The 26,057-nt window shown below is 39.5% G+C and overlaps 1 protein-coding gene across 5 annotated transcripts in view; it reads left to right on the top strand.

Annotated features, from left to right (window-relative positions):
- MME (membrane metalloendopeptidase) overlaps positions 1–26,057 on the top strand; it is a 74,477-nt gene that overhangs the window by 10,752 nt on the left and 37,668 nt on the right. For all 5 annotated transcript variants that reach the window (XM_090053013.1, XM_090053010.1, XM_090053015.1 and 2 more), the window contains exons 4-10: positions 12,653–12,814; positions 13,897–13,977; positions 14,898–14,993; positions 15,096–15,214; positions 16,285–16,350; positions 21,482–21,616; positions 24,538–24,639. In XM_090053013.1, the coding sequence (XP_089909139.1) occupies positions 12,653–12,814; positions 13,897–13,977; positions 14,898–14,993; positions 15,096–15,214; positions 16,285–16,350; positions 21,482–21,616; positions 24,538–24,639 (761 nt within the window). The remainder of the gene's footprint in view (positions 1–12,652; positions 12,815–13,896; positions 13,978–14,897; positions 14,994–15,095; positions 15,215–16,284; positions 16,351–21,481; positions 21,617–24,537; positions 24,640–26,057) is intronic.

Raw genomic sequence — 26,057 nt, forward strand, 5'->3', positions numbered from 1 at the left:
GACATACAGGCAGTGGATCATGGCTCTGCCCTGACTCCTTACAGCGATGCCAGCCTGCTTACATTATTTTTTAATAATGTAAGTACATACCCACTTATTTTAATATTTTAATGTGTAATTTAATATTATATGCAACTACAAAAAATATAGAATTTGTATGAGCACCCCCGCTCCCCTCTCTTTGAAATGGGTTGGACTTGGGTTGGGCTTGTTTTTAAAGGCAGTGCCGCTTTTTTTTCTTGTGAGACTTGGCAACACTGGGTCTCTCCCAGGCACTGAGCACATGAAAACTCCTTCCCTTACCTGGGCAATCAGCAACACTGACATAGTTGCATTGCTTGCCTGGCCAGTCATCAGTGCTGAAACTGCTGCATGGCCAGGCAAAGGCTGAGCTGTGCTGTGTTCCAGGACAGAGCAGCCAGAGCAGCATCTGACAGGAAGGGGAGGGAGGAGAGTGAAAGAGGCAGAGACTATGGAACTGGGGAGAAAAAGGGCAAAGCCTGGGTGGAAAAGGCAGGGGAAGAGGCAGAGCTGTGGGTGAGCTGAGGGTGGGAGGGTGCAGGTGGCAGGGGGACAGAAAGGCTTTAGAAGGAAAAAGTTGGCAGGGCAAAGAGCATGGAAGGCACTTGATCCTCCTCCCTAGCCACTCCTTTCTTGGCCAGGGGGGTGGTGGTAGGGGGGTTGGGGCAGGATTAAATTCAAGACAACTCTCCAATACTTAGATTCTATACCTGGAAAATTATAACAAGTTTATACATTTTACCAATATAAAATCTAATTATTGGGGGACCATACTGTATCCAAGTAAATACAGTAACTATACCAGACTTGGTATGAATGCAACTGAAACCAACCAGTTCACCTAAGTTTAAATTGATTACGCTATGTGGTAGGGCTTCGTGGAGCTTCGGTCTCTGATTTGATTCGGAAGAGATTTGGCCCAGTTTAGTGGCTAAATCTCCAAATCTAATCAGGAGACCCGTTAATCTCTCTGAATGAATTGGAAACCTCAGATCCGATTTGGAGAGATTCAACAATTCGGCCATAGACATAGCTTCATGTGTTTTTTTCTATGTACCAGGTGCGACTTGTGAATGCTGAGATGGTGGGGTGGATGCCGCATCCTACTGGAGCACAGGGTGGGGTCCCCCAAGCGCTCAGGGGCAGAGGTACACAAGGTAGTGGACCAGAAGTACTTCTTGTCCACTTCTGGGTCCACCACCAAACACATGGGTCAGCCTCTCCACACTCCCATGAGATGCTCCATCTGCCCCACCATCTCAGCATTCACAAGGCGCACCTGGTACCTCAAAGTATGTAGAAAAAACATTTAAAGTTGTGTCTCTGGCTGAATCACTGATTCTCTGGATCAGAATCAAATCTTCAGATTCGGCCAAATCAAATCAGGACAGTGATCTGAATCAGCGAATCAAATCACTTTCCCCCAAATCAGGCTGAATCCAAATCAAATACTGCCGGCTTTGCACACCCCTACTTTGTGGTACAAAGGTGCACTGGTATCAACAGTAGGTTAGCTGTTACAAGCTGTATTCTCTTTAATCTACAACGCCGGGTACAGTTGGCATCTGGGAATTACCAAATAAAGTCCAGATGTACTAGCCATTACAGAACTCTGGTTTATTTCCAAATACTACATCTGGCTATAAGTGATTAAAGGGACAGCTCAAGGAGAAATGGAGAAGGACCAAGTTGTCTTTCAATTTGATGCAATATTTCTAAACAAATCTGGAATATCCTTATTCTGCTATGAAGCTGAGATTTGAGTAGATTTCAAACATCTGTAAGATTAATTATATTAAATTGACTATGAATCTGTCATGTGAAAAAGTAAAGCCTCCTGGGCTGTCCTGTAGTCATTGGAATGTACAACTCTCAGATGCAGCAGACTAGAGCTCAGGCCAAGATTGTGAAGCTCATGTTGGTGAGTATTTATTTCCTCACAGAACTTTGTTGCATTGACTTTAATAGGAATATTTATGTGTAAAAATGCTTATTAGTGTAAATAAAGCCTTTCCAGTCTGTCCCTTAGCCAATGTTTTGTAATAGTTAATCAGTTTCTAAGTTTAGAACCCCAGAGTATGTGACAATATAGTGGTTCCTGCATATGTGTCACAGTTAATGACATAATAAAATTTACTCTGTTATAAAAGACTAGCATAATAAAAAGTCCTTAAACCAGAAATAACTGTTGCACTATATTAATTACTATTTATAAGGTTTCCACAAGGATGAACAATAAATCCATGAAGGAGTATTACTTCCGATAGGAATTTGATATCCAGTCAATATTCAGTTGGGTTTTGGTATCAAGATGATAGAAGATAAAATGCTTGATCTATTTTCTAACTTTGCAATTAACACTTTGGCAACTTTATATGTATAGAAGGCAAAGATAATTAAATTACTAATCCAAGGAAATGCTATTGAGGTTGGATAGGAAATTTATCAGCACAATGTTATTAGGGGTAGAAATTCACTGAACTATTAACACCTTAAACCTACACCAAATGTTAAGATATACTGGAGAAGATTTTGTTTTCAATTTTTTAAAATTGCACTATGCATAAGCTTCTGCAAATGAATGAAGGAACAGGCCTCAATGGAACTGATTTAAAGAACAGTGAATAAATGACCAGATAAAGAAATGGAATTGAAAGTCAATAGGTAATACACAAGGTAAGTAATTAGTAAGGAATGAAAATGTTACCAGTATTTGTGAAGCATCTATAGCATCTGAAGACGCTGTAGATTTTGAGAGAATATATGCTATCAGATTGTCTCTATCAATATCATGGAACCTGTTTTGAGTATGCTCTAATCCTGTTTGATAAATGCTATGGGCTTAGAAAGAATATATGTATAGTATAATGGCTAGTGCTTTTGCACCTCTTTAATGGTGTTTTTGCTTCGGCAGTGTATTACACATTAATTCCAGCCGCTGCAGGAAATTCAGTGGCATAGTGCACCTTAAATGACTTGGGGTGCAGCAAACTAAAACTCCTTCAAGGAGTTCAAGCTGCCCCTACAGCTGCAGAGCGAAGCACCGGGCCCTATGCATCTCCATGCAGGCAGCTTGACAGCAGCCTGGGAAAGTAGCTCTGCCTAAGAAAAGCAGCAAGCCTGGTCTTTTATTTTTCCCCCCATCTTGAAGCCTGCCTGGGGGCTCGGTGCTTCCCTCCACGGCTGCAGTGCCCTCCGGGACCGCCTGAGCTGGGTGCTTGCAGGCGGGTGCCACCTGGGGGAGGCCGCCACTGCCGCAGAGGGAAGCACCAGCCCCCCTGCAGCCCAGGGACCCCTCCTCGCCAGAGAAGCAGGTAAGTCAGCAGGGTGTGTGCACATCACGGGGGTTTAATCAGACCTAAATTAAAGCAGTGTTTTTTAAAACCCACCACTTCAATGTAGGGGCCCCTGTTTCATCTACACATGCCCTTAGATATTAACCATAAATTGACCTGCATGCAGACATATTCTTACTTAAATACGTTTCACTCATTCACCCTTTTCCCTCTTTGTGTTACACCAGTTTGTCTTAATTAATAATCAAAGCTAGAACCTTATTTTATTCAAAGATTGAACAACATCTAGTACAAAGGAGTCCTGGTTTTGAATGAGGATTATAAGAGTTTGTCTATTGTCAAAGGATTGTGCTAGGCAGCATCAGAATGATGCAAAGCATAGTGACTCCATGTTCACAACACAATACCACAGAAGGGGTTTAATATTGCCACCCATATCAAACCCTTTGTCCAGCAACCAATGCTGAGGATGCTAGTGAAAAGCAATTTGTAAACCATGCATTTGTTGAAGTACTTGCAACATCATGAGCCTCAGAAGCCTCACACTAGTGAAACTTAGTTCCAAAGCCAAGCAAGCTATATCTCTGAAGATACAACCCTGAATATACACTGTTTATAGGTGTTATGTTTTTCTAGCTTTAATCTGGACTATAGTCATCACTGGATAAACGTGGACGTCTGTAGTCTGAATTAAAATTGGCTGCAGTCTGAATTAGCTAATCTTCATTGAATGAGGATTAAAGTTAATGCAGACTAGGGCAGTCTGAAGTAGGCAATTTAAACTGTATTAATTAGCATGTATACATGGCAGAAGTCTAGGGCTTTGTTGTTGCTCATGCCCACCACCAGGTGCCCCCTGCCATCTCTAGTGCAGAAATGCATGAAATCCTCCGTGGTGGTCAATGATAGTCTATTTAGCCCTTAATTTGAATTGAAATTTGATTCAAGCTATGTGATGTGAATCAGTGAGCATGTCTACAAATGGCCTTGAAGAGCTGAAGGATCTACTTAGTCAGGGTTCAGTCTACCACTTAAGTACAGCAGTCCCATTTGCTTACACAAAACGATTCATATGCTTAAAACTAAGCATGTGCTTTGCTGGTTAGGGACATAAATCTGTAACATTTCAGATTACAAATTACAGGCCTTTGATATCACCCAAGTAATAGGTGGCAGTCTTCAGAGAGGAGAAGCACACATGGCCCTATTGTGAGCATGAAAGAGTGAGGTTTCCACAATGGGGCTGTTTTAGATATGTCAAATGCATTTGATCTTTCAGTTCCCAGCTCAGTGATTAACACATCAGCTAATATGGACCTTTCAAAGGAAATGTTGTGATGGGTAATTAATTGTGTATCTCACTAGCCAGGGAATGGTAAAATTCTAGGCAGATGCTGAATTGAGCAGAGGAGTCTGATTCCAAGGGTGAAACAGGCTTTGATACTATGTAGACTATTGATGATTTACCGCACATATGCAAGATATAGATTATACTGCATTTTACAAATGCAACACAGAATGGGTAAGAAACAGCTTTTCTTTGCAACAGAAGATTTTTCAGCTACAATTTTTTTTTTGGTGTGGTTGGGGTATGTTATGGAATCCAACAGCTTTGATGGTCAGTTCTGCATATTAAACTGGGCTAACAAAGGCTGAGGTGCCTGATGAAGCAAGCACAAGCCCCAGTTAGCCAGGGGTGAGCTTGCCCTTTAGATACATCTCCTGCCAGCAACTGAAACTCAGGAACTCATGTTTCAAACACAAGAATTTGATATTTAATTATTTACTATTTTAAACTAATCTTAAAACAGAAGCTGTGGAATAGGATAACTCAACAAAATGTTAGAGTCAGGTCACAAGGCCAAAAATGAGAAGAGACAGTGATTTTACCAAACATAGAATGCCAGTCAGCAAATATGAATGAGAAAAATGGAAGAAATTGAAATAACAGCACTGAACGTTTGCAAAAATATAATGCCAACACTTACAGCAAGCAGCTGGAGCTCTGACAAGAGTAAAGCGCACAATTCAGAATATGCATATTACCTTAAATGAACTGATTTTAAGGGAGAACTAAGCAGAAATAAGGTTCCTGGAGATTACAAAGAAAGGGAGAACCCCCCCCCCCCCCACCATACTGACTTGTCAAAAGAGTGAGTAAATGCTACAAGAATCTTGATAAACCCCCAGAAAATGAATGTGACTGGAGTGTTTGTTCCACATAGAGTACACTGAACATGGAAGATCCAATACTAATGAGACTGTTCAGAGACAGGATGATGAGGTGCTTTCTGATGATTTCTACATTTTTTTACACTAATTAAGAGGCCCCAATAATGCAAAATTTGTTCACCATCCAAAAACAGGAACTTTGTGAAAACACCAGATGTTGGCCTCAGGCTTGGTTCTTTTAAGTCAATAAGAGAACCCACAAAAACAGAAAAATAAAAGAGCAAACAAACACAAGAGTCTGCCCACACTTCTCCTTGCCAATGGCATGCAAAGGCCTGGAAGAAATGGAGAAACAACCTATAAATGTTTGAGTCACTAGGAGTGGGAGGAGTAGCTGGAAACACCAGCCATATAATTTAGCAAAAATAATGGATGAAGAGAGAGCTGGATTTAGAAGATATTTTCCATTTTGGCAAACAGAGGTTGTTCCTATGCTCTTGTATTCTTCCTTTCCCTGAGCAGATACACTAACACAGGTTCTCATGATGAATTTTCTTTTAAATGGGTAGGAAGAGACCAAAAAGAAAGAGTGCAGAAAGTTTACAGGCAGGACCGGAGAACGTTAAGAAAGATTTCTCTTATTATCTATGGACTAGGGTCTGCATATAAGACAATGAGGGCTTCAGCTAGCCACTTGAATAACAACTATGCCATCAGCATTTAGCATAAGGGTCCTTACTGATGATCCCAAGAAGCAGTAGAACAATTCTGGGAGAAAGTAAGGTAGTCCATAAGATGTTACAAAATTGAAATGCATGGAAGATAACTATTGCTAGAAGTAATTTTGAACATATAATTATGATGATGATATAATGGGAGGACTTTCCCTGATAAGCAATTTAATTAAGATAAGAATATTAGGATTTGTTGCCATTTGTTTGAGATGAATATGCAATATGGTTAGTGCTTAAATTACATTAAAATTATAAGAGGAGCCTCAACCACAGCATTTGTTTCCAAATTCCATTTTTCAATTCACTGGGTTATCTGGAACCAGACCCTCAGTTTGAGTCCATCTCTACATACAACTTTTGGATGGGCACATTGTAAGTGAAGAAGAATAAAGTACCTTCTTGAGAACAGAATCAGGCTCCTAAAAAGGACACAGGACAGACATTAGATGCATTAGTCGTAAATTGCAATCCAAAAAACTCCTGCTTAACAATTGATTTTCTATGGAACTGCCTCCCTCTTTGACCAGAAAATTCACCAGGTTTGTCTGTTGCAGTTCTGCTGAAATACAGAACTGCTCTGGCCTGAACAATGGGTGCTTAGCTTCTACTTAAGATGACTGGGATCTCAAAAGCAGGCAGAGCAATGTGTAAATCCTTTGGCGGGAGGGGATCCATTAGGCATTCTCAGAGCACACCTAACATACATCAGCAGGATCAGGCCATTCACAAAATGTAGGACACAACTCTAGCAACCCTCCTTCCACAACTGAGAAAACAAACAATAATAAAGCATAGGACTGTATACATCCCAAAAGACATAACCACACTTTAAACTCCTACACTGACTGTTTCAGGAAGAAAAGTAGCAATAAAATTCTCAACAAAAGCTAAGACCACAACAAACTCTCTCCCTAAGAAAAAAAACCCATACTGTCCATAAGGTCCTATAATGAAACAGAAATCAAATCAGCAGACAGAGATGGAGCTACAGTCATCCTCAGCCATCACAACTACTTCAATGAGGCCAACAGCCAACTCTCTGACACCTAATATTTGGGGAGGACCCCACAGTAGCATTCACTCTAGAACTGGAAAATGTCATAAAATCTTTCCCACGCCAGCTTCAGAAAAGACTTCTTTCACTTATTCCCAATTCTCCTACCCTAAGAACTTTCTGTGGGGTCCCAAAGATTCACAGAAAAAGTAATTCTGGCAGATCCAGTATATCCAGCTGAAGACCTATCAAGATTCACAGCAGCTGTCCTGAAATCACTTGTCCATCAAAAAGCAAGTTTTCTAGAAGACACAACAAACTTCCTCAACAGAATCTAGTACATCAGCCACATCCCCTAGAAGGCCATACTTGCAGCCATGGATGTCACCAGCCCATACACTAATATACCGCACCAGGAAGGCACAACTGCCTGCCAGAAATAACTAAAAGAACATGGAGTACACTCAGATTAGCAGCAACATTTTCTGCAAATCATCCATTTCATCTTCACCCACAACAACTTCAGTTTCAACAATCAACACTTCTTCCAAACTGTGAGCACAGCTATGGGCACAATGATGCCCTTCAAATATGCCAATCTCTTCAAAAACACCGGGAGGAAGACTTTCTAGAATATTGCACCGCCAAACTGCATTACATATGGGATATTTTCCCCATCTGGACTGGACTCAATGGCTTCTACAACAGGTTTAATAACTATCATCCCTCAATCAATTTCTCTCTGACATTTACATGCTCAATTTTCTAGACACCATGATCCACATCTGGGATGGCACCCTACAAACCACACATACCAAAACCCCACAGACCACAATACTTATGTCCACAAGAACAGTAATCATCCTAAGCACACCAAAAAGCTATAATCTACAGTCAAGGGTCTCAGATATCTCCACATACGCTAGGAGGAGAACATTCATGATGTCCACCTGGCCAGCCTAACATCTACTTTTACACAACAAGGATACTCCAGTAGAGAAATATGCCCCGTGACTACACACCACTTGTGGTCACCTACCACCCACACTGAAACCAGAGAAGAATCATCAAATTACTGTCTATACTCAACTAAGATTATACCTTGAGAGAAATATTCCCAGCCCCTCCACTTCTGGCTTTCAAACAATCCCCTGCCCATGTCCAACTCTCATCATCAGAAACAAAATCCCCAGTGCCCAACAGACATCAGGTAGGACACAGATTTGCTTCAGCAAGAGTCAATACATCTCAACTGCTACTATAAAACACTGCCCCCTCAGCAAAAAAAACCCCAACCCATCAGAACCCATGGTTCTTACTTTCCCCAAATCTGATACATCTGATCCAGTGCACCAAATGCCCCCATGGTAACTACGTGGATGAAACTTAAACAGTAACTATGCACCAGAATGAACTCACTCAAAAAAATATAGAAAGGAAACAGATGCACATATGTCAATAGAAGCACGTTTTTAATAGAACAAATATTCTTGTTCTGACCTCTGTATCTGCATGCTAAAGGGAAATCTACCAAGCATTTTTAAAAGACAAGCTTATGAATAAAAGTTCATAAGCTGGTTGGGTACTAGGAACCAAGCTTGTGAATGAAAATTCATAAGCTGGCTGGGTACTAGGACGAAGGAACATCAACATTGATTTTATGGCACACTGTGATCTACCTGATTCCTGATTTTTTTCCTACAGAGAGGTGGTAATGACCCTTCTCCCTTTTGCTAGGTCTTGATCTTACAGTAATCATTCTTCTTTTCTTCTGCTAATTGTTTGCTACCTCTGGGAATTTCTCCCTCCCTCTAATTTTACAGCTCTATCCATTGTTCATAATGATTGCTCTGCTTACCTTCCTCTTCAGACCTGAAGAAGAACACCTTACATTCCAAATTTTAGCTAACTATATCCAAACTATCTTTTATTGGTTCAATAAAATGTATCACCCCACAAAAATCCTTGCCTCTGACAAAGTTTTAATAACTTTACTTCTAACTTTACTTCGAAAACAGCTGCTGGAGAAAATGATGATGCCCACTTTTATGTGCTGTGGTTAAAGCACTCTTCCAGGAAGTAGAAGATCCAGGTTCAATGGCCTCATAGGCCACATCTAAATGAGTGTGGATGTTTGGTTCCCCAGGGACAAGTAGCAGCAGCGCACCTTGTACATTGGCATGCTGCAAGTTACCCCAAGGACAGTAGGGAAGCCTGGGTCCAGCACTGTGCTGGCTCCAGAAGCCTTACTTGGGATCGTGGGGGCCTCCCAGGGCTGCAGCAGTGGAGATTCTGCCACCACAGCCTGGTTGGCAGCCACAGTGCAGCTCCAGGTAGCCCGGCTCTGCTTTTCAGTGGTTTACATTGTCTGTGTGTGCTGCTCTGTTCCCCTCCTCCCCACCCCTGGGTTTTTTTGACCCCTGTGGGAAAAAAAACAGCGGAGCACACGTGAGCAGCGTGCCCTTTCAGTGCAGAGAATGCCTGACTCTGCAGTATGTGGCTCTGTAGACTTGTTTGCGGCACCACATACCGCATGGCTGGGCTCGTCGGGACATACCCATAGTGCACAAACCTATAACATCTACCTCCTAGGAGCATTTTCTACATACCAGCCTGTAAGCTAGGCAGGGTATAGGGTACTCTTCAGCCCTCCTTTTGAAAATGGTACATTTGTAGAGAAAGGGATGATGGATTCTTGGGGCTTAGTGGAGAGAACAAAAAAAGAGAGCCAGACTCTGGAGCCTAATGGTTAGGGCATTCACATAAGACTAAGGGGTGTGCTGGGTTCCAGGTCCTGCACCCACAGCTGCTAATATGCATTATATTAAATGGTCACAATGAAAAAACAGAAATAATCCTGGAAAGAGGCTCGTAATAGTGCCTGATCTTCAGTTGGCATAAGTTGACATAGTCCATGGAGTTATGCCAATCTAACCCAGCTGCTGATGTCCCTGGACACGGGAGGAATTATTCTGATCATTTAAATCTGAATTCTTGCAAAATAGAGGCTATTCAACCTGAATATATATCAATTACAACAACTCATATTATTATCCAAAACACCTACACACATCCTTCATTTTTAGGTGCAAAAATAGTCACATTGGCTTCAAGTGAATAAATATTTCTTAGAAGACTGTGATTTTAATCGCAGACTTTTAACACTTTGGAGCAGCAGTCATAGTGCCAGGTTTTGTATTTGGTATTTTAAATTTTGAAGTTTGTGTGTGTGTTTATCTTGGGCTGTTTTGAATGTTGTAGGGATTGTCAGGGTATGTTGTTTATTCGAAGTACATTATAAAATAGTTGAACATAATTTTTTCATTTTATGCTTTTATGAAAAAATATATAAATAGAGCTTTTTAAAGGTAATAGGCAACAGACTGTGCATGATACATACTCTCATCTGAAGTTTAAAAAATGGATCCAAGTGCCAACAGTCTAGGATTTATTTTTTATTTATTTGTAAGAATGATGTAATTATTTACTACAGAGCATTACAGGCATATAGAAAAAACAAGGCTTGTACCATTTTGCTTTAAAAAAACCTGTCAGGCTGAGAAAACCTTGACTTTTCATTTTTATTTCTATCTTTCCTTCAAACACTGATTTCTCTTCCTTTTACATATTTCAGTATATTTCCAGCACATGTATCTTTCTTTCTTCCTGAGTCCCAAATATTTGTCTTCCATAAAAGCCCAGTGAATATTTTCCATCTGCATAATGTCTTCTACTACTGGCTTTGTCTTTCTGTTTTTGGTTGCAGAAGGCTTTCCATAATTGCAGCAAGTAAAATATACTTTCAAGGTATACATCTGATGTTTCTCTACAGAAAAATGTATGAAAAAGCCAACAATCATGATCACCTCATATTTCTCATTTAACCAAAGTGGTTAAGTTCTGTAATTTGGTAATCAGGGTAGCCAACCATTCGTAAATTTTATGGACAGTCTGTAAACAGGTGGCTAAAAACCCCTGTCCTAAAGTCCATAGAAATATTTCAAAATCTTTAAAATGTATGAAGACTTGGCAAACCTTCTGTCCCACAGTGCTCCCCACCAGGACCTTCAGAAAGAGGAAACACTTGGGTATCCACATGTGGGAAGCAGGCTTCCTCTTCTCTTGTTCTCAGGGGGAAGGGGGCTGCCAAGACTTAGTGGTGTGTGTCTAAGCACAGGGGGTGAGGCTCGGAGCCTCCTCATCTTGCGCTCACACCAACTTCCTCACAGACCCCCTACAGTACATCCCCTCCATGAGGTGAGACCCCTTTGGATTCTGTATGTGTGTGTGTGTGTGTGTGTGTGCACTATTGCAGGTTACATTATATATCATTAAGTAAAATATATGTCAAAAAAAATTCTTGTCTGTAAAAAGTTTGCAGACTGTCAGTAAAAAAAATAAAAATAAATTTAAAATAAAATTAGAACGTGGCAATCCTGGTGGCAACCCTGGTGTTTAAATGGAAAGGCCCTCAAATCCCCCACTCAACTGAAATTTCTAGCAAAACTTTTAATTCTATAAACTAAGAAGTTCCCTTTCTAAAGAACTGGACACGTATGTACAATCTCCACTTTCCTTCTGTCTTTTAAAGAGAAAATTCCTTCATACTTTAAATGCTACCCTAACCACATTTTATTACAAAGTGTAAATCAGTAAATGAAACATAAGAACTTTAAATATAATTTAAAGCAATAATGAACAATTAATCACAATGCTAAGTTAGACTGAAAGTATCAGTTTTCTCATTAGAAACCATTGGCAACTAAAATGTTGTTATTTCAGTATTTGGCTTAGTGAAAGATGACACTGAAAGAACTGGGGTTTCTAAGTGTTGTTTTGATTTTTCTCAATTGATTAGCATTAATGAGCATTATCTAATTTTTTAAATTTCTTTAAGTACTAGAGTGCTGCTTTAGACTGTTTTCTCCCAACAGTGTGGATTCTTTCCCATTTCTCTTTTAGTATAAAACACCTTTCTGTGAAAAATAACATCAGATAATTTCTATTTAGTGAATTAGAGTATAAATCATGAAATGGAGCATACATTTCTGTGTATGGTCTCAAGGGATGTGCCCAAGCTTGGGAATTTGTGCAGAAGTGGGGAGGGAAGAGGGTTGCAGACTCATAATTTGGCCATGAATAAGCTGTATCTAAGAGTCCCTATTGATAAAATGGAAATAATCATTTTCACCTCCCCACAAGCTTTCGTATGGATGACTTAGCTGTTTTCTGTATATTAAGTATTATAAAAAGACTTCCTAGCTTTCATTTGATGCAAAAAAGATGTTTTGGATATTTAGGGGAGGGGAGAATTGTTTTGAGAGTATCTTAACCACAGGAGGTTTATTGGTTCCTTTCCAAATTAGAATTCCATATTTATTATATATTTCTTTTACCTGTGGTTTTTTCATGTGTTGCTCTGTTTCACCCTACAGCAGCCCGAATCATTGAAAACATGGACACCACTGCAGAGCCTTGTAAAGATTTTTACCAATATGCCTGTGGAGGATGGCTAAAGAGGAAGGTCATTCCAGAGACAAGCTCCCGTTATAGTAACTTTGACATTTTAAGAGATGAACTAGAAGTTGTTCTGAAAGGTCAGTGGAGTTTATTTCTATGGACTATATAAAGCTTCTTCCATGGCGTATATGTAATCATAACAAAACCTGTTATCTAACTGAGAAATCGAATGTCTTCTCTATTCAGTTCTTATCCCTGAACTATTTGCTTGGATAATAATTTGAGCTTTAGGAGTTATGCTTTTGAGCACTGGAGCATGTTTGTCCAGACCTGACCCCTATGATGACTGTACTCTTTTTGTATCTATCTGGATATTACAACAGCTGAAACCAAATCATTACCCTCATGAGCTACAGGTGGCAGCTGTACTAAATGACGAAAAAAGGAGTCTCCTTGTAGCCAAGCTAATCAGAACTCTTCCACATGCTGGAAGTTGCTCTTTGCCAGCCTTACAATCTGCATGTCTGTATTCCTTCAGCTATTGCCTAACAAGCAGACACATTTTAGCTACTAAGACCAAAGGCATATCACCATTCCGTTTTCACAATGTATCACAAAGTACCAAGAGCAAATTCAGGACTGTGGGCCGTATCATCTCCCACGAAAGGAAAAATGCATGAGAGTTAAGAAACTCCCTGAGTTTGAACAGGGGCATGTTCTTCCAATCCTTTCTTTGGGAGCTACATCCTGTCCTCCCCTGCACAAAGCATCCTGGAATTAAGACTTGCCATGTTTGCATACCTAATAGCATCTGTGTGAATCAGGTTTATTTTCACAGACACTCAGTGCCTCTATACTGTTCCTCAGGCTTCATCTCTAAACCTACCTACCCAGAATCTTTAATCTCTGCAAACAGTCCCTCAGCAGTCAGGCTGGGGTTGTTGTGCAACTCTATAGCATATAAACATGATTGGAAACACCTGTGGGCTGGGGAGAGGTGATCCAAAGCACCTCCCCACTCAAACATGGTACCTCCGGAGCCTTGTTCCTTTGGACCTGAAGTAAAGAGACTTGAGAAGAACAAGGGGCATGGTGCAGAGCTATAGATCCTCCATTTTCTGTGCCCCCAGCTGACTTCCTCCATAGTTTCTTCTGGTCTCCTTGCATGCAGATCTGATGCTGTAAGGTATTGCATGTAATTATTCTCTGTTTGTTTTAGATGTCCTTGACAAGCCAAGCAATAACAACATAGCAGCAGTGCAGAAAGCAAAAACTCTGTATAGATCGTGTATAAATGAAAGTAAGTTTATCCACAAATTACTACACATAAGATTTATAAATGTCATACATCTAATTCATCTGTTCCTAAATTCTACTACAAAGACTCCATTGGCTTATGTGGTATTTTTCTGAAGCAGCTGGGAAGTTCTGACTCAACTTCCTGTAAACTAAAATACGTAGGTTTTGTAGAATTAAATATGCATATAAATAATGCAAATCAGTACACAGTAGTTCTTGTATTATTAATTTTGGCATTAAATGAGTTGTTTCCCTCTGGTCTTTCCTTTTCAGTATTCAGGGTGCTGCAGACTTTTATTCTGGCAAATAAAAATTGTACCATGCAAATTAGTAGCTTCAGGACAGTTGGGACTTTGGATATACAGAAGACATTGGGTGGGGGGGAGAGTTTGGAATAATGCTAAAATAACGGGCAGGGAAAGTTAGTTATATTATCATATGAATTGTCATCATTAGATTTCAGAGTTTCCTGAGCTAAGTAGTGTGACTTGGAACAATTGTTTAAAGCTCTAGGCAGACTCAGGAAGACAACGCTACTTAAATTGACATTGTTTCGCCTTTTTAAGGGGTTGGGCATTGTTTGCAATCATGAGAAGTAGTTTTAAATATAAAATCTTAGGATGTTTATACACATGTTCCCAGGGAGGTGGAAGAGGGGCATGGTAATTATCATGCTTCAGCAGACTCAATCAATTCCAGCACTTTGGAACAGCCTCAATGAACATGTATAGGTGCCCATTGATTCTGGACTACTGTCCTCCAGCACTGGAGATGGTGAGGATGGATGCTTGGTTGCAGGGAAAGTTTTTCAGGTGCAGTCACAGAAACAGGGAACTTTACTTTATAAAAGGCAGCATAGTGTTTACATGGTTAAAATATTCATATAACTAATATTTAACCAACTTCTATTATTTTCAAAAGCTGCTATTGATAACAGAGGTGGAAAACCTTTAATTGATATATTGCCAACCGTCTTTGAATGGCCTGTTGCAACACTTAACTGGGAAGCTGTCTATGGTAGGACAAGCTTTTCTATTTATCTTTCTGTTAAAACGTCTTGATTGTATTTTTCATTATTTCCAAAAGTATCAAGACTAAGTTCATTGTTCAATTCTTTAGGTGTAAACTGGACAGCTGAGACAGCTATTGCACAACTAAATGCTAAGTATGGGAAAAAGGTCCTCATAAATTTTTTTGTTGGGACAGATGATAAGAACTCCACAACGCACATCATTCATGTAAGTTTGTCTCAATGGTCTGGCATTCCTGATCCTTCAAGTGCAATAAAATACTACTATAAAAAAGTTGGTCAGGAAATTGAATTTAGGTAGTTAAACAGCAGCAAAACATCATTATAAATTTCTGTAGCCCTTACATTTAACAGTGTTTCTTGTTCTGAAACAGACATGTCTTTCCATTCTCAGAGTATATAGCTTTATCCTTTAGTTCTTGCACCAATTAATTGCTACTTCCCATTGTCTGAGGGGTTTTGAAACCTACAGTGAACACGACACCGATGTAATTTGTATATGCATGAAAACAATGTATTTTCTTGTTGGCTCACCACACACCACAGAGTACCCTAATGAGGGCTGCCCAACCCATGACAGATCACCCAGCCTGAAGGGTGTTACAGCTGTATGTATTACTCCATTATGGATCTGCAGTCTGCCGACAGAGCTCTGAAAGTGGGCAAGGACAGGTAGAGGAGGAAGCTGGCCAAGGCATTCAGGTTATGGGGTGATCCTGGAGCACATTTGAAGGCAGCATCCACGATGCTATGCAGCTTGCCATTGCTATAAAATGAAGATGATCCCTCTCAGCACAATATCCAAGGGAGGCTGATGGCATAAAAGGTGAATCCCACTATGGCCCAGCTTTCTTTGGTGATCACACTGCCACCCTCAGGTGAATCCAGCCTTTCATCTAGGAGGGTGAATGTGGTCTGTTCTGCACACATTAACAAAAAACACCCTGTAACTTTTGTGTCTCTGTGGAAGTTATGTTTGTCCACTGATTGCATTGGCTACTTACTTGCAAAGACATGCTGTTACAATGGACTGGACAGTACATAGGGCAGGAGCAGAAGGAAATTACTGAGACAAAGGGGAAAAATAAAGAAGAAAAATAGGACAGAAAACAAGAAAGCCTGTGAGTCAGCCTTCAAATTTGTTATGATCAGCAAGAATTCACTCTCATTGATCAGAAGCAGAGATTAGCACTCTTAGTCCCTGCTCTCCAGGACTTTGGCTTTCCACAGTGTTGCACCATTTTCTCTGCCAGCTAACTTTTTAAAATGTTCCTACAGATTGATCAACCAGGGCTTGGCCTGCCTTCTCGTGACTACTATGAATGCACTGGAGCATACAAGGAGGTAAGCTGTGGCTGGTAAATTGTAACTTAAGCTCCGACCTCAACTCTCAAGGTTCACACATATATCTAAGGACCTACCAAAATCGAGGTGGAAGTGCGCTGCATGCTAGCTCCATTAATCTTGCAGTTTCCCCCATGCCCGCCCACCCCACCATCAGTGGAGGAGCCCCACCATTAACTGCTCACCACTCACTTCTGATTGGCAGGGATTTTCCCAGGATTTTAAATATGGCGTGGTTTTTGCCTCCTGCCACTGATTGACCAAGGGGCCTCAATGATCCCACTGTTTGTTGCTGACCAGCTGGGAGGCAAAAACCACACCCTATTTAAAACCATGTTTTTCACTTGGGTGCTGAATAGGAGCAAACAGCAAGGATACTCAGTGGTGGAGAGGGAGGGAAGGGAGCGTGTCCAGGAAACTGCAACATTAAAGGAGCTGCTGCACAACGCACTTCTGCTGCAATTTTGATTGATCCCTACATATATCGGATGATGAAGATGTGCATAGACAATACTTAAGAGAGAACAGTCCCTGCCACAAAGAGCTTCTGACCTAAGCTCCAGAAAAAAACATAACTTGCAGGAAGCTCAGTGTAAGGAGTTCAGACCAATTTCATTTTAAAACTCAGTATTATCATGAAAGAGAAGAGAGTGTAAGAATACTTGGCAGAGAGAACAGAGTTGTTCTTCTAAGGAGAGAGAAGCATAAAGAAAAGAATTAAATCAAGAGCAAATGTAGAAAATGAAAGGAGTATTGCAGAGCCAGGTTAGCAAGTAAGAGACAAATAGAAATAAACAAGAGTTGAGGGTGGGAAAAAGGGCTGTGAAGATGAAGAGTAGGAGTGCAGTGAAGGTTATTAACTTGCTTCCATTTTTCTGCATGTATTCATAGGCAGCAGTTGGGAATTCAAGCTCCAGTTCCTGATACAGACTTAGGAAGTCACTGAGACAATGATATCTCTGCTGGAGGGAAAGATATAGGGCCAGTATTGCTTCATGATTGCCAAAACTAGCTAATATAAATATCACAGAAGAGCTATAGCAGGGTGAATCCTTGTAGAGAGTATATATGTCAGCTCCTGTGGAGAAAGAGCTGCTGCTTGACATGATGCTTTTGGAAGTCTTTGAGGAATATTCATAGATTTCATAGGCATTAGGGCTGGAAGGGACCTCACAAGATAATTGGGTCCAGCCCCCCGCCCAAGGTGCAGGAAGTCAGCTGCAGTCAAATGATCCCAGCAAGATAAGCATCCAGATGTGCCTTAGAGGTGTCTCGAGTAGCTGCTTCTGTTCCAGACTTTGGAAACTTGGATGGTAAAGAAGTTTTTCCTTATGTCCAGTCTAAAGCAGTCTTCCTGGAGTTTGTACTGTTAGACTTTGGGGCGCCCTGGTGAATAGACATTCTCCCAGTTCCTGGTGCACACCCCTAATATATTTATAGCCCAGTGCCTAAATTAATATAACCAACTTAGGTTGTTATTCCAGGACTCATAAATGAAGTGGGGTTATTCATAACTGGGGGGGACCAAAAGCACCTAATGCAGTAAGATTAAGCATCAGTATTGTTGTAATACCTCTTCTCCATTATAAGGAGGTTGTCTCATCAGAGCAACATAGGCCATTTCTGAATTACAACATATGAGATGAACCCAGGTTGGAATGAATCTAGGGTGTCAGTAGAGGTTAGATGTAATGGCTGTGCTACCAGCTTCTTAGAATTTGTGAATTATTTGTGCTGAATTTTGAACATAGGGTTATTAAGAACACAGGTATCATTTTACCACTTCGAAAAATTATTGAAAGCTTCAGTATTACCTGGCATGTTGAATTGGATAAAGCTGTGATTCTCAGTGTGCCCTTGGTTGAGATCCTTTATGGGTGCTGTGAGGTGCTGCACAATATTAGCACTGTTAGATGTGCAAACACCTACATGATTCACAAAATAACCCCAGAGATTTCAAACAGGGATCAGTAATGTTAAAACCATTTTGATCTGTTGTGGTCTTTTTGAGTTCTTTGTAGCAAACTACTTGCTCTGTTACTTTTTCCGTATTCAAGAGATGAGTTGAAGCTAAGAGCTGGTATATTCCAATGGGTGCCATGATTCTAACATAGTCTTAAGTTAAAAATAGTTGAGAACCACTGGGATAAAGAGGAGAAAACAAAAGGAAACCACTCAGAGCTATTCCAACGCATAATTTCTCTGGAGAGGTTCTGAAATTATCGTAGATTCCCTGGCTATCTGGTAAACTGAAGCTTAGACGCTAAACCATAGTTCCATCTGATCTTCTTTAATTCATGTTTACTTATCATGCTAGCATACTTCAATTAACATCTTAGTACTGGAACTGTATATCTCTCACTGTCAACAATAGGTGTGCATTAGGAGAATCTTCACAAGGTTAAGTATAGGCATTTACTAAAAGCTAACATTGTGTCTTTAATTAGCCAGTTTTCTACCTTGTAATTGAATGCAGAAGTCATGAGAAACATGTTATTGTGTATTTGTTTGGTTGGTATTTTACTGACATGCTAATGGTTAATGCCATGATTTATACTGATTAGTTTTAATTACAGTTTACATACCTATAAAGATAACCACTAACACCTTAACCTTTTGGTTTACCTTTTATTATACTACCACAGTGCTTAGGAACTCCAGTCAAAAATTGGATAATATTATTATTTACCATAGCATTTAGGAATCCCAGGCCCCATTATGCTAAGAATTGTACAAATATAGCACAAAAAACATGGTTTTTACACCAATATCACAATCTTCTGGCCTATCAGAAAGTAATTTATGTGAAGAAATGGTTGTTGACTGTTGATGACTTTGTATAGAATGATGACTGTTACTAGAATTTTCATATGATCTCTCTCTCTACAAGCCTTTCTCGGATTTTACAAAGATTTTACACTTGTGTAGTGCTATTGGCTTCACTGGAACTGACCATTATTTGCAAGAAAGAGGATAAGAAGGACCACTGATTCATCAGATTTGAAAAACATCAATTTTTACAGTGGTCTTTTGTTAATATATAACCCAAATTCCTGAAATATTAACCAAAAATATATTTGCATCATGACAATCAATACACTAAAAACATTTGTTAGGACTTATGCTTCTAAGTTACTTGGTTTTAGAATTTAAGTCATGATATTGAACTTAATAAGCAAATTACATGGGGTCAACTTAAAAATGAACTAAGAAACAAAGTTCATCCAAGACTTTAAGCATCTTAACACTAGAGAGTGGAGAAAGTTTCTTTTAAAAGCAAGTCTCTTAATGGTGCCAAAACCACGCGCTGAGAAGACAGAGTCTAAAATAAATATTGCCACAGGCATGAATGCTTCAAAAGAAGGAGTCTCTTCCTACTGCAGAACCTCTTCTTTGCTAGCAGCCGTTTCTTGGCTCTGATTCCTGCTGTGTCATTTTACTTCTATCCTTGAGCTTTATGTAGCAAAGAAGACATCTGTCTACTATACTTTAACCTGAATGTTTTCATCTGTATCAGGAATATTTCTCATGCTATAAGTATGTGTGTGAGGGTTTTTTATTTTTAAAAAATTGCTGCTCATAAATTGTTAATTAATAATTGTTGATGCAGTGATTTTGACCCCTGCATGGCCTTTGAGATGACTGCACAATAACTAGGACCTATTTATGAGTTATATCTAGAGATCAGTTGATTTTATCTTTTGGCTGTTCTGATTGACCCAGGGAGGTGTATGCAGTGATCTCCAAGTTACAGAATCAGCAGGCTCCTACTAATTTCAGTGGATTTTGAATTACGCCCCATGGAAAGTTTAACAGTCTGTGGACAGATGCTGATACTCTTGAAGTATTCATAGGTTTGACAGGGACCCTCTTTGTTACTTGTCATTTTAGTGATCAGGAACTTCAGCCCATTTCCTCTCTGTTGAAGTGTTCTTATACAGCTCAAGACACTGAGAAGAAGTATCTTTGATAGCCCAATCCTGAGAGGTGCTGTCACCAGTTCTCAGTGGATTCAATGGTCAATGCTATACAGGATGCATGAAGTACTTTGCAGGTTGAGGCCCAGATTGCATAACAGCTGGTGCCAGTACTGAATTATTGGCCCAGGGAAGATGGCAATAGCAGAGGCATGGTTTCATAAAGGGCTCATGTAGCAACCGGGTTTCTCATCAGGGATGGGAATTGCCAGAAAGCATATGGTAATGTCATTTCTACCTCATGTTCCTTTATGGAATAGGCCCCCAAAATTAATAGGAATAGTTCTATAGAACAGGATTCTATAAAAGTTTAGTACTATAGAATCACATTATTTATATATTTATAGCTGCTTTAAAGATATCTTTATTAATTGCTATTAAATTGTGCTGAATGATCCAAAAAGACCAATGGAAAGGTTATCATTTTCTGCCGAATTCCTTAGGACTCATCCATGAAGTAAATCCAATAGGAGCTGCAAAACTGTTGGTTGAATAGTTTCTATGCAAATGATATAAAATATTCTCTGAGTCTGTGGGCTCATATGAAATATGTGCATGCATGAATAATGAATACATAGTGGTTAGCTATACCAAAGAATAGGCTAGAAAGTATCACTGTAGACTGAGGAAACTATTGAGCACACAGGGGTCTATAAAATTCCCATGAAAGATATAGTAGATATTTGACTACAATGAATCATGTAGTCAAATGATATCCAAAAAGCACCAGTACAGGAATAAAAGAGCATTAGGATTCATATTTTCATGTTTCTGGGATCACCTTTCCCAGAAATTTTAACTAAAATAATCTGCTTAGGAAATTTCAGAGAATTTATGAAGATTCAGGGGTGGTAGGATTTAAGTATGGACTAGTAAATATATCATTTTAAGTAATAAAAGCAGAACAGACAGTTTTAGAACGCTTCCCCTAATTGCAAGGAACTATATAACAATTTCAATAAAGGAAACAATTTAAGGTTAATTTTTCATTGTTATGTAAAGAGTCTTTCAGAGTGAATTTGTATAAATGCGGCTAAAAAAAGGAGTCCAGAACACTAATTCAAATCAAAATTAGAGTTTTAAAATATCCCACATAAGATATGCTGTACTCTGAAGAGGTTTGTCTTGAAAGTATTTATTATTTCTCCCTGCAGGCGTGTTCAGCCTATGTTGCTTTCATGATTTCTGTAGCTAAGCTGATTCTTCAGGAAAGAAATTATCCCATCAATGAGTTCCAGATTTCCAAAGAAATGGAAAGAGTTATGCAGCTGGAGAAAGAAATTGCCAATGTAAGGAAATATTTCTTTATTGTGAATTTAAGTAACGGACTTCCTTCTGAAGTGACGGGACTATGCAGGGATATGCAGGAAAGCAAGTTACACATCAAGTTGTCAAGTTATCTTTACTGTCAGGTTACCTTAACTGTGAAAGCTAAGGTGATAGTATGCAGACAAATTCTGTTTCACAGTACAGGAGCCCAACACTCAAATGTGGTTCCCATATCCTTGGAGGTGCTTATTATTGAGAAAAGAAAACAAAAATAAGCTATCTGTTTGCTCCCAACCAGCAGGGTGTTTACTTCAACCCATCATAGCTTCTGTAGATAAAGAGAGGGAGACTTGGTTCTCACGTAACTAGGGGTCTACTTAACTCACAGTGAGACAAAGCAGTTTTCACAGGTTGGTCCCAGTGCAGTGAGCTGGCATTTCCTGCCAGCCCTACCTCTTGCTGCTGACTGGCAAAGGGACATTGGTATCATGTTTAAACTTAAAAGATGGCACAAAAACATTTTCACTTCACTGACTGACTCCTTCAGTTCCGGTCTGTTAGTGACATAAACTAACTTAATCTGTGGCTGCAATGATTGTCACATTGTCTTTGCCTTACAGTAAGCATTAACACATTCTAAAACTAATTTTTAAAGATTTTTTTTAGGTAGATTTTGTGGGAAACGGTCACCACAATATTTTCTGGCAATTGCAGACAACACTATTTTTCATGGTTTCTGCGAAAACCACAAGACTGCAAATAAAGTAGACCCCCTACATATAACCTGTTTAAGAAAAAGCAGTTTGTAGGGTCACTCATTTTTCTGCCATCTTCCTTAACTTCTGGTTGTCAGAAGAGTCAGTTACCAATTCTTGTCCCTGTCATATAACATGCAGTAGTTTTTGGCCCTTACAGATTATCAGATCTCTCAGGGCTGAGTTTTGTAATTTCAGCATCTTTTAGTTATACCAGTGAATAAGGGTATGTGTTTCCTAGTCAGACTATGACTTCTCGCCCTTTGCATAAATAAACAGAAGATTTTGATTGTTTTCTAACTTTCCAGACAAACACAGGTTTGGGCTGAGAACAAAGATGGAAAAATGTTCAATGAAAAAAAATTTACTGAGGAAAGGTTTGAGGGTGTGAAAAGAAATATCAGAAGCAAAACTACATCTGAAACATGTAACACTCACTACTGGCATAGGCCACACTTAGTGATGGGCAAGCTACTGTTGCCTAATTTTGAACCTGCTTCACTTAAATTTGAAAAGTGTACAGACTGAACATGAAAACAAGGGAGTCTTCACTGCACTGCATTGGAGGAAACAAGTGAAAAAGAAAATGCAGAGAAAAATATCAAATGAGTAAGCAAGAGTAAGGAATGCAGCAGGAAAAGGGAGTGAAAAAATCAGTAAAAAGGAAATCATTTTAAAGTCTCAGGGATGGGAGAGAATGTGTTTCTAATTTAAAAAATGATGGCATAGATAAAGTTTGCCATTCCTTCTCTACCCAAATTAGCTGTGCTGATAGCAGCATACATCCTAAACTGAGCGCAGAAAGTGGTAGAAAGTACTACCCTGTATAAAATAATCCCTTTAGTGAGACCACTCTGTTCCCACTGTTCTCTCTGTTTTCTATTTTGTCATCTCACCGTTCCAATAGCCAAATAAGAAAGGGAGGCAGGGTCCTGATCGTGCCAGACGATACTTCTTTGCTGATTGAAATGCAATAGCAGAAGCCTCAATAACAAGAGGCAGAGGGTCAGCAATATTATAGCACCCTGAAGGCCAAAGGGCAGAGAAACAGCACCTCCTTGTTCAGTGCTGCAACTGGGTAGGCACTTGGCTATGTTGGAGAGATGGAGAGGGGCAGTGCCTGCCTACTAGTTTCTGTCCTGCCTTTTAAATCAATACAAAGGATTTCTGTATGGGCAGGTGAAAATATAGGAGTGAAGAGAACAGAGGTATAGCTGATTTCTTTTTTATTATTTTTTCACTCCCTCTTGATACTGCATTTTGGTACCCTAAGCAGAGATGGGGAGGAGGAGGGAAAAGGTGTGCCAGGCACTGGAAGGACTTAACCTGACCATTAGCTCAGTATGGGATCTCAAACGCCCTGACTGCCTTGCATAGGATTTCTTCATTCTGGATGCTGCTGCCACCATTTTGAAACCCTCCTCCTCTAAATCAGTGTTCGGGGCTGGTGTCCCAGCTACCATCCCATAATATGCTACGGGAAGAAAGGAACCACTGGGGACAAAGACTGTGTGCCAGATGGCTGTTGAAGGACCTGGACTAAGGATATTTATTGTGTGAGAAAAGGGGTTGAAGGTATCTAAATAGTTAAGGGAGTGTTTGGTAGATGCTATAATATTGGCACAATGATGCAAAGCCAGTTGAAAACGGAGAAGTATTAATAGAGTAATATTAATGTGTAGTATTAATAAAGATTTAGTCCATATAATTTGTTTCTTTTTGGAGTCGTGCTTATAACATATACTGCCATGTATACATGCAAGGTGCTTAGCTACATTGGGCGCATCTACATGAGACACTATCTGCACAGTAGCCTAATAACCCTGTGCAGTAGCATGCCAGGCAAAAACCATGCTAATATGCTACTCTGCAGTAGTAATAAGTTACTGTACAGTAAGCATCACTAAAAACCCATACACCGGTGCTACTGCACAGTACTGCAAGCTACTGCGCATTGATTTAGTACTTGGTTATCCAAGTACTAAATTTAATGTACAATAATTACAATGCATTAAGGAACTTGTAGTTGTACCCATTGTGTACTATGCACAAAGCACACGTATGTATTAATGTATCAGATCAAACATCCATCAGTCCTTTTTATATATTGTTTTTAATTTCTTTTCCTGTGGCTCCTATAAAATGCTTCCATTTATACAGTCATTTTCTGTAATTATCATTCATAGGCTACAACTAAACCTGAAGACAGAAATGATCCAATTCTGTTATATAATAAAATGACAGTGACACAACTCCAAAAGAACTTCACTTTGCAAGTCAATAGTATGGTGAGTGATCAATAATCCAATGCTTTTCAATATCTGTTCTTGAAAAATGAAACTATGTAACATTACAGAGCTTTCCTTTAAAAACTTTGGAGTGCCTGAATTAAAAATAAAGGTCCTATCTTGAAACCTTAGCTCAAAATTATTGGAAAGTTATTTGATAGCTAAAAACAGCACAGATTGTGACTGGCCTTGCTCCTACCACTGCACTGTCAGGGTCAGAGGCATAGGACATTTCTCATTAAAAAGGTGTGTAGGTCTTCGTCATCAAAGCTGATATCTGAAAACCGTGTACCAACTTAATCCTGGTGGAAGAGAAGGCACTAGCCCTTTGCAGATTTTGTGGAAAAACAGCTTTAAATTCTTAATTTTCTCCCACTCACCTTCCATCTCAAATGGAAATGTGCTTACATCAAGCAGGGAGAAGCAAAGGAAGTAAAAGCTAGGGCTCAGCAAGATATATCCCTGCTAGCTCCTTCGGAGTGGTAGAACTCCATACTATCTCTTATTTTGGCCACGTTAACTTTGCAAAACAGAGCCTCCAGCAACATTACCACATAGCCCAGCCAAAGAGTTTCCAGGAGGTGTCAATATGGATGTTCCTTCATCAAAAATAAAGTTCCCCATATCACTATCATACAAGTAACTCTCTTGTATGTAGCACACAGTAAATGGTAAAAAATGCTATCGTTGTGTTAGTTAGTGTGTCACTAGAAAAGAACTTGGGCCTGTGGCATCATTTGTTAGAAGTATTACTAATTCCTTCCATGTTGGCAATATACTCTGAATTACTGTGAGTCCCATCAGTGTATATATATATTATGTAACATCTTTCTTAATGTTTAACATTTTTACTGACCTTAAATTGCCGAAACTTAAAATTACATAGAAGTTAAATTTAGCTCAACTTATCTTATTTCCATGTCGTAGGAGTTGCTTACACCCAGAGATCTTATTTGTACAGTTACCCCACAGGAGCCTTGTTATCAGGAAATTATTTTATTTGTTCAGAAAACAAGATTAGCTTGCTTATTTTTAATTCCTGGGGAATTCTGCAGATGAACAACAGCCTACTTGCTGCAAGTCTATCCACAAATACTTTGAAAGGCACTGATTGAGAACAATCTACTTCCCTACTTCCCAAAATAAGTGGCAGATCTTGTTGACTGAAAAATGTCTGCTCTTCTTTGGGTGTTGTATTTAATAGATTATTTGTATTTCATAGACACAGTAACTTCTTTTCCATTATTTAAAGAACAGATTTAATAGATTTGATGAAAATATTGAATAATTCTTTTGGCATACATATTTTCCCAAAACATTTTTAATTTCTCCAATTTCCACCTTCTCAGTCTTCATAGCAGCCCACAGGTACTCTGTAGGCTGCTTGTAATCATGAATACTAAACAGAAGGAAATACA

This window comes from Crocodylus siamensis, chromosome 6 (genome assembly GCF_052110815.1).
Source record: "Crocodylus siamensis isolate JL-2025a chromosome 6, ASM5211081v1, whole genome shotgun sequence".
Taxonomy (NCBI): Eukaryota; Metazoa; Chordata; order Crocodylia; family Crocodylidae; genus Crocodylus; species Crocodylus siamensis.